The sequence below is a fragment of the Suillus bovinus genome (assembly GCF_016758785.1).
Source record: "Suillus bovinus strain UH-Sbo-P2 chromosome Unknown EDB93scaffold_124, whole genome shotgun sequence".
Taxonomy (NCBI): Eukaryota; Fungi; Basidiomycota; class Agaricomycetes; order Boletales; family Suillaceae; genus Suillus; species Suillus bovinus.
The window spans coordinates 45,232-54,203 of record NW_024542180.1 but is presented as its reverse complement, the minus strand read 5'-3'; the positions used below and the strand labels follow the sequence as shown (position 1 = coordinate 54,203).

Here is an 8,972-nt window from a genome sequence, read left to right as displayed (position 1 = left end):
CTTTACTCACTTTACCCTGCCAAAAACACACTTTACAGCACTTTACATTGACTTGACACGTCATACATTTACACTTCTACCTTACCCTCTTCTCTTTCTCTTGTCTCCCTCCCACTCATCCTACACAGTTACCATAAATGGGTGGCTTAGATACGTTGATCACGTGACTCTACTTCTTCACTCCATGCGCAGTGCTGCAGGCCTGTGGATGACAACAACCAACAATGCTTCCCTTGGATGAGAGGTATTTTAGTCATACTTTTTTTGTGATTCTTACTCATATTTTGCAGGGCTTCAGAATGTGATGTGGCACCAACGATGCTGCACTCACACTCACACCATTCATCCCACCCACCCAGTAGCGGCTCTGCTGTACTCACATCTCATCATCTTCTACACTTCCCTCACTTGCGCCCGTTTTGAGGAGCTGTGCATGGACCTGTTCTGCAGCACGCTCGAGCCTGTTGGCGGTTCTACGTGTATCCCCTGTATTGTCAAACTCGTATCTGACTTCTTCAACGGCAAGGAGCCCAACAAGAGCATCAACCCTGATGAGGCTGTTGCATACGGTGCTGCCGTTCAGGCTGCCATTCTTTCCAGCGACACCTCTGAGAAGACCCAGGACCTCCTGCTTCTCGATGTCGCTCCTCTATCGCTCGGTATTGAGACTGCTGGTGGTGTCATGACCGCCCTCATCAAACGCAACACCACTGTCCCCACCAAGAAGTCAGAGACATTCTCGACATACTCAGACAACCAGCCTGGTGTCTTGATCCAGGTGTACGAGGGTGGACATGCATGCACGAAGGACAACAACTTGCTCGGCAAGTTTGAGCTGTCTGGTATTCCTCCCGCACCTCGTGGTGTTCCTCAGATCGAGGTCACCTTCAACATCAATGCTAATGGTATCCTGAACATCTCCACATCTAACAAAACTACCAGCAAGTCAAATCACATCACTATTACCAATGACAAGGGTCATTTGTCTGCAGAGGAGATCGAGCGCATGGTTAGCGAGGCTGAGAAATACAAAGGTATGTTTCAACTCTTCTATATCACCATTAATAGACTAACCTTCATTGTAGCTGACGAGACCGCCGCCCCCTACAGCAGTCAGGTGACACCTGCACCCGGCCCCTTTCTTATTGCCCCCCTTTTGAATAATCTTTGTCCTTTCGTACTATCATCACGGATCAGCATGGGAATCCCTGGACTGTGGGAGGTGAGCTGAGAACTTTGGCTTTGGGTGAGGTGCTGATGCTCTTCGCAGCGAGTCGCTTTATCTGCGGACAATAGAACCCTCAACGAGCTTGCTTTGTCAGAGCTGAAGACCAAAGGCATTGACAACAACCGCAGTGTCAAATTGTTCACGATTGGGATTGATGCTAGGTATGTTACTTCTCTTCTTGTGTCCATCAGTTGAACTGACTTGTGTTGTTAGCGCATGGATGCACAGTGTGTGCGCCGTCTTTCACACCAATCATGCAGGCGCTGGAAAGTCACCAGAGCTGCGCACACTTTTTTTCCAACTAGTCACGCTGCTCAAGCTACCCTTGCACGCTGTGTTTGTCTTTGATGGCCTGCAGCGCCTACCAGACAAAGGTCAAAAGGCCAGAAGCAGCCCCCCACTGGCTTACGCATGACTTCCAGCGCATGCTGGAGCTGTTTGGCTTTCACTGGACACAGGTATGTTCTTTCCCTTAGCTTCCCTCATGGTGTTGTTGCCTCATCAGTCCACATCCAGGCTCCAAGTGAAGGTGAAGCCGAGCTCGCGGCCATGAATGCCCATGGTGTCATTGATGCTGTGATGACCGAGGATAGCAATATTTTGATATTTGGTGCTCCGTGCGTTATCCGAAGGTATGCCATCGTTTTCCCACTGAGGACGGCCTTGAACACGGCTGCTCCTTAACTTGAGGCGACAGACTTCTTATTGCACTGCTCATGGGTGGTGACTATGATGGAGGTGTGCCTGGTTGTGGTATTGGAATCGCTTACAAGGTGGCGCAGCATAGCAAATCAGCCAGATGATGCTCGACTCCTTCCTATCACTGACACCAGATGAATTCTTGGAGCGTGCCAAGGACCTTGTTGAGGACCTGCGTCTTCTGCTCACTCATGACCCTCACGATCTCCTCGAGCACAAGTACAAGGTAGTCGCGGATCATATTCCACATGATTTCCCGCAGCATTTGTTAATCAGCAAGTATGTCCATGCCCTCACGTCTTTTTCAGCAACTGGGAGTGGTACCATGATGCTGCAAGAGGATGTGTTATGCCGCCAGCCAGATCTTGCAGGCCTTGCCGATTTCTGCAGTCAGAATTTCGGCTGGGACGAAGACACCATTATTGAGAGAATGTACGGGGGTGTGTGGGAGGGCGCATATCTGCGCACATTATGCAAAGTAAGTCACTCTGTGTTTTGTCGGTCAGTTTTGACCAGTGTTTCAGTTGCCGAAACACTCAGCAGACCAGCCAAGCCTTCGGCCAACATCCCAAATCATTTCTCGCTTGACGCTTATGGCATTGAGATGAGATATCAAAATTTATGTTGTTAAAGTTGATTGTTGGCACTTGGGACGCAACACCTTGGGCAACACTACTCCCAGGCAATTCTATTCAATGTATGTGTGCGTCCCGACAGTCATACTTGGCCACATGGCACCAGAAGTAGCACAGCAGTATATTAGCCTATAATCCATGTCTACATAGCACCACATCTCATTAACATCGAAGCTTGGTATGAAAAAACACAAGACTAGTCACAGGCCCCTAAGTAAAATTTGAACTAGCTGTGACATACTACTATCTAGCAGGTTTGCTTTCACAAACATGGTGCACCTGAAGAAAAGCTCACCAAAAGCCCCCCAGCCACCAGGCACCGCACAAAAAACTAGGCAAAAGAAGACAATGGTGCACACAAAGACAGCCCTATCAGATGTTCAAAAGTGTAAGCAAAATGGAATAGAGACTCACCTGCAGGCAACCAACACACAAAATAATTATGCCGGACATGTTCGTTGTGGACGGGAGTGGCTGGAAAGCCATTTTGATCACTTGGAGTCCGAGTTCACTGTTGGTGAAGATGTGAATGACTCAGACATGTACAATGATCCAGTGTTCAAGGACGCATTCAGTCACATACCGAATAGGTGCTCGGACAAGGCATTGGCGCTCTTCATGTCATTGAAAGGGTTCCATCAGAACCTCAGCAAAACAACCGTGGAGAGCATTCGATTGGCATTTAAGGAAATGTGGGAGCTGTCGTGAGTCTTATTATATCAATGAAGGGTATGAGGACTGACTTACTGTGTCCCAGCGATGGTGACAGATATTGTGGAAAGTGGCACCTCAATGAGGCAAGACAATGTTGGGAAGGCAACCCTGCCAAGTCGGCAGAGATTTTTGACGTGTTGTCATCTGTCAAGCACAAGGCCAGTGCCGAAGGTGGAGATCGGACTCATTTGATGGCCATGACAAAGGATTACATGGAGCGCACACTCCGGTGGCATTACGCAGTGTGTCCACTGGATATAGCACTGGGGACCATTCAGAAGGTGATGAGCAGTGCTCACCCTTTGGATGTGAATCTGGACTTGGAAACAAGGAAAGTACTTACTCGTCATGTCAAACAAATTGCGTTCGAAGCTGGCGCATGGATGTTATGGACACGGTATGATTTAATTTGTGACTCACGCTAATATCTGACTGACTATATTTGCAGATGTTTTGAGCTTGTCAAATTACAGCGAAAGGATATCTCACTGGATACTACCATGCTGGATGGTGTCCTCAAAGCATACCTTGAAAACGATACATCAACGCTGCAGAGCAGCTCTCAGTTATACTTTGAGATTTTTCTCTCAAACCAGAAAGGATGGCAGAAGAAGGTTGACAAAGGTCAGTGGGAAGCAGACTTGAGATGTAAGTCCAAAACCCGTCATGTGAATGATGTGCGACTACTAATTACAACAACCTCACCAGCAAACCATTACAAAATATATCCACGTCCCAGCATTCCAGCCTGTGACTGCTTTGTTTGGATGTTAGTCTGGATTAAATGGCTCAAGCTCTTTCATTACAGATGCACACTTCAGCCCAACAACTTTATCTTTCCCGCAATGGGCGCCAATGGTGTTGTTCAGCCCGGCCAGCCAATCTCGCATGATACAGTGCAAAAGTGGATAAATGAGTCGACAGCAGGCACCGGCATTCTTGATAATTTTTCAACTCATTGCTTTCATTGTGGGGCCGTGCAATACTGGTTCATGTTTGCTCCAGTGGGCCAGTGGTGGATGCTTGCGAAAGTTCGCTGGTGGGGTGGATGGGCAGAGGGCGAGCATGTGCGTGTTTTGTTTTATTCACACTAATAACACTGATTTCGTCTCATTTTCAGCGTGATACACTCATTTGCTATCTACTCGATGAATTGCATGCCTATGAAACTGACTATAGCAATGCCCTTGCACCCATCTCCCGTGGTGCAAACAACTCACTTGCTGGAGAAAACATTCTTGTGAGTCCGGCGTCGACAGAAGAGTTGCGCTTGGTCCATGCATCTGTCACAGCAGACGTCGACCGCCTGCGCAATGACATCGGATCCGTCAACAACTCACTCCACTCACTAACGAATGTGGTGGTGCAGGCCACCTGCACCACAGCAACTGCTTTTCAACATCTTGACTCCTCTCAGCGCTTTGCTGTCATTCCCGGCTCCGAGTCACGCACCTCCCACACACCATCTTTAAGTCCAAGTCCAACATACTATGTTCTGCCTCAGAGTCTTCAAGTTGGAGGACTTGGAGGACATCCTGTAGCTGCAACACACTCACCTTCATCTAGTTCCACTGGCATCACTGGCACCAGCAAGAACCATGGTGCTGTTGCATCCAAATGACTTGGACTTGGACATCCGGGATCTACTAGTACTCTCCCATCCACCCGCACTACTTTACAGCGTCTCCCCACCCACGGCCTTGTGATCCCACAGGTGCCATTTGCATGCGCAAATGGCACAACCAGCCCAAAGAACAGGTCCTGGAAGGACATTGTTGAACACTGGCTCGTTGACGATCCCAACAGGGGACTGAAGACGCTACTGAAGGACTGGCCAAAGGAGTGGTACCAGGGCATCAATCGACAGTTCGCATCAAAATACCATCAAAGGTCGACCATAGCACTGGAATTCATCAACAAGTGAGTTCGCACTGATATCCACTCCATTCGCACTGCTCACCATCCTTTTTTTCGGCTCCAGGTATGATTTGAATGAGACATGATTCCTCGCAGCTTATCCAGATGCTGAGCTGGGGCACACGCAGCTGCTCAAGGCTATTAACCAGGCACGCACTGCACAAGGGGAGTACATTTTGCGCAGAAAGTAATGGCAGCCCTTCCATTTTTAATATTCAACAGTCGCTACTACTGATCTACTTGTACCATACTCTCTACCATACTATAGCTACCCATCTCACATGTCGTCGTCGTTCTAATTCAGTGCACCTTGTTTTTTTCAGTCAAAACTCATGCTGTGACGCTAACCCTGGTCATGTGCCAGCGAGGTTGCAGAACCTCATCCAAAAAAGGTAAGTGATCGGTCTCACATGACTTCGCTTGGCCCTTTGGCTGAGCGCCACCGTAAATTTCTCGACATAAGTACCTTCTTTTGGTATTACCCTTTGACCATTCCTCTTTTTGGCAGTATGAGTTATCACCTATTAATCTGCATTGTCTAAACTTGCTGTCATATATTTAGGAAGTTTATCCTATGTGATCTCTTGTTGTTGGCCTTCTTCCCATTAACTCTTTGTTTGAGTTCATCTCATAATAAACCTCCTGCTTTGTGTGCTCTTTGGGCTATGACCATTATTGCTATGCATCTGATTAGTTCTGGTGGCACTCTCTATATTACTCCTGCTGCTAGCATTTTGTTCACTCTCTCATTGTAGAATCATGCTTGTTCTGGTGTCATCAGCTGTTGGTACATACACAGATTGAAGACTGCATTATCTGGACCATTTAGGTTCAGCTCTACTCCTGGTATTGGGATTACTTCCTCCAATTCTAACACAAAGTCGTCTGTGTTCTCCCTCACTAGTTGTTTTAACTTTTCTTGTTCTTCCTTTGTCAAGTCATTTCCAAAGGTTATTTATTGTAAGATCTCCTTAACTCTTCCTGGGTTGAACATACATTTGCTATCCTTGAAAATATTTAACTGGACTACCTAAGCACCTAAGCAACAAATGTATGTAGCTATATAACAATAATGAATAACAGAGCAACAACAAAATGATAATGACGAAACAACAACAATAACAACAGCAAGATGAGATGACAATAACGAGACATGCAATGATGTAAGGCATCTCAAGCACCAATAAATGTGCTTCATGGACTCAGATATCTATCTCACAAAAGCCACTTGTATTTCTTCATGTCCTGACTATGTTCCCTCTTTGTATTGAGCTTTGCAAAGAAGCATTTGTGATTGCTGTCATGGAGGAACATGGCATCAGAGTACATACTCTGGATCTTATCTTTCACCTTGTCTATCTGTTCCATCATGTCCAATTTTGCTTTTTTCTTCTTGAAAGTACTGTTACTAGTTGAAAGTGATGTCTGGAGAGTCAGGAACATGGAGTAGTCTGATGCTGAGGTGATATTTCATATTATTAAGGTCTCTATCATTGACACTGCTGCCACAATTGGCAGCATTCTTCATCTGTTTGGAATGCAATAATTTGGTGAGCATCTCACACATGATTATCTCACCTTCTGGTAGGGCATTATAAGCTGCTTCAAATGACTTCTCATCCTTAGGTCTTGGTGAGCATGAGCACCTGTCTTCTGTGACACAATTCATCAACCGCAGCATCAATGTTCGCCTATTATTCCAAATTATCTTCACGATCTGGTTGCAGGAACATCACTATGCAAGTACAATGAATGAACCATCATAGTGACTTACCTCCCTGTTGGCAATACCACTATGAGGAGGGAAGCGAGAGTCCTTGATGATGTTGTCAAACATTACAGAGGAATAGTCATCCATCTGGTGCAACTTCATATGCAGCATCCTGAAATGGTCGACAAGTGGTTTGAACCATCGACACACCTAAATGATTATACACAGTAAGTCTGTCGCATATGATTCATAAGTACAAATGATATACTTACCTCAACAATTCCTTCCTGCATCTTCATAAACGACGACCATGTGTATGCCATTATGAATCCTCCAAGTCACAGCTCAGGGACAATGCCAGTGCCAGCAAAGTGAGGTGTGAGATGAAGCATTATGCAGGCAACAACTCAATCGAGTTGGACCAATATCTCATTTTCTTCATGATCGCTGTCTGAGGTTAGTCCCCACATCTGTCACAGGGTATTGATGACATTCCCTTGATAGACACTTAGAGTGGTTATATTCTGCATCGACAATTCTCCAATGTCTTCCACATCATCTGAAAATGCTTCTACAGCATGCTCGTTGAGCGGTCCTAACACTTTGCTCCATATTGACATATTGCCTTCATCTTCGCTCTTTCTGTGCTTCTGGATTGACTTGTGTAACTCACTGATGCACTGTTTGGCTTCTGCATTGGATTCCTCCAATAGGCATGTGATGGTCAAATAAGTAGGAAAGTCCTTCTTTGATACCATGTTCTTCAAAATAGTGATGTTCATCTGTATCCATCCCAGATATATCTATGTTCAAACATCAGGCAAGTAAATAGTGTTGATACAACATTCAAAATATTTACTTATGCCCATGCAAACATCTATCACCTTTGCAAGCCATGTGATGGAGAATTCACATCAATATCAGATGTGAGGTCCCAATGGCCAGAGACAGGTAGCTAGAGAGCAACATAGAGTGTCCTGGTGAAGCACTTTGTGTAAATGTGCATTCTTCTCATGTGTCGATCAAATCCTCGCTAGATACTCTTTCACAGCAGGGATACATTTTTTGTCGTCTGCTGTCTCATAGACCGTCTTGATCTTCTTCAGAATCGTTACCAGATGCAGTAAGCTATTCTGGCTGGCATGAATGGTGATCTCATCGCCTCCAGCAAGTAGCTTATCTGTAAGTACAATGTGTTAACAATGATAAAACCTCTATAACATGACACTGTGGCTACGTGTCACCAGGGCGTAGATATCCTAACATCATCTTTCGACAGTGCTCAAATGCACACTGGTGGAATGCCATACCAGTGTGTGGGGATTGTATGTACCTTTGTCATATATGACTACACCCCACCTCCCTGTCCTCTCCAAGAAACCCTTAATGAGACCCATCTCCTCCTGCATCTTGTTGAAACTCTTGATGTGGTCTTCTGTATGGCCTTTGAGGCTGATGATTCTCTCTTGCTTTGTCTCCAATGTATTGTACTGATTTTGTAGGGTTTGCGTGTATCATTTCAGAGTAGCGAGATGGTGCTGTCTCAATGCAATGACAATCTTGTTATTGTCCTTGAGTTCGAGCTCCTTCACTAAGTCTGGTGTAGAGCCTCACGTCTCCACAGGCACTTCCCTCTGAATTCCCCCAGTTTCCCTACAAACTCCAGCTCTAATTCACAGGATACGTCTAGTGCATCAGCGCACTTATATTTTATTTTGCAGGTTTTGTGTGTGGCCTCGCGGGTTTACGCACTTTGCACATCCACACTTGCATTGTCCACACACCTGTCCGTCCATCCATTCCATGTCCTTAGAAGTTCATTGGTGCATTTTCCCAATATATTTCCTTTTCGTCTAATTGGTTTCCATTGCTAATACTCGGCTCTGCACTTTGCGTGTAACCAAGACCCTATTACATACCTCACATACTATTTATAACCTGTTCAGCTCATCATATCGGACCTGCACGCCTAGCGCCACTTAGTTACCTTACTTATACCCCTCTATTATTTATGTACTGGGTCGATTTTCTGCCCACTTTCTCTGTGTCCTTATATACTAGGAATTTT

At 45.7% G+C, this 8,972-nt stretch overlaps 4 protein-coding genes across 4 annotated transcripts; 2 read left to right on the top strand and 2 right to left on the bottom strand.

Moving 5' to 3' along the window:
- Positions 1–391: 391 nt before the first annotated feature.
- On the top strand, positions 392–1,033 carry EDB93DRAFT_1267251 (heat shock protein 70; the record flags this gene model as incomplete). The annotated part of the gene is made up of 1 exon (XM_041454265.1): positions 392–1,033. A coding segment is annotated over one exon (642 nt), but the record flags the coding sequence as incomplete, so codon positions are not given.
- A 1,799-nt stretch (positions 1,034–2,832) lies between these two features.
- Positions 2,833–5,200, top strand: EDB93DRAFT_1095770 (uncharacterized protein; the record flags this gene model as incomplete). The annotated part of the gene is made up of 6 exons (XM_041446722.1): positions 2,833–3,266; positions 3,320–3,673; positions 3,725–3,924; positions 3,985–4,343; positions 4,397–4,882; positions 4,991–5,200. 6 exons carry the CDS (start codon positions 2,833–2,835, stop codon positions 5,198–5,200), a joined length of 2,043 nt encoding a protein of 680 aa, XP_041301521.1.
- Positions 5,201–5,950: 750 nt separating this feature from the next.
- Positions 5,951–6,148, bottom strand: EDB93DRAFT_1095775 (uncharacterized protein; the record flags this gene model as incomplete). The annotated part of the gene is made up of 1 exon (XM_041446723.1): positions 5,951–6,148. A coding segment is annotated over one exon (198 nt), but the record flags the coding sequence as incomplete, so codon positions are not given.
- Positions 6,149–6,408: 260 nt separating this feature from the next.
- EDB93DRAFT_1108859 (uncharacterized protein) lies at positions 6,409–8,313 on the bottom strand (the record flags this gene model as incomplete). Its single annotated transcript, XM_041447889.1, has 7 exons — positions 6,409–6,650; positions 6,772–6,910; positions 6,968–7,114; positions 7,177–7,235; positions 7,578–7,707; positions 7,993–8,084; positions 8,238–8,313. 7 exons carry the CDS (start codon positions 8,311–8,313, stop codon positions 6,409–6,411), a joined length of 885 nt encoding a protein of 294 aa, XP_041301519.1.
- Positions 8,314–8,972: the final 659 nt, after the last annotated feature.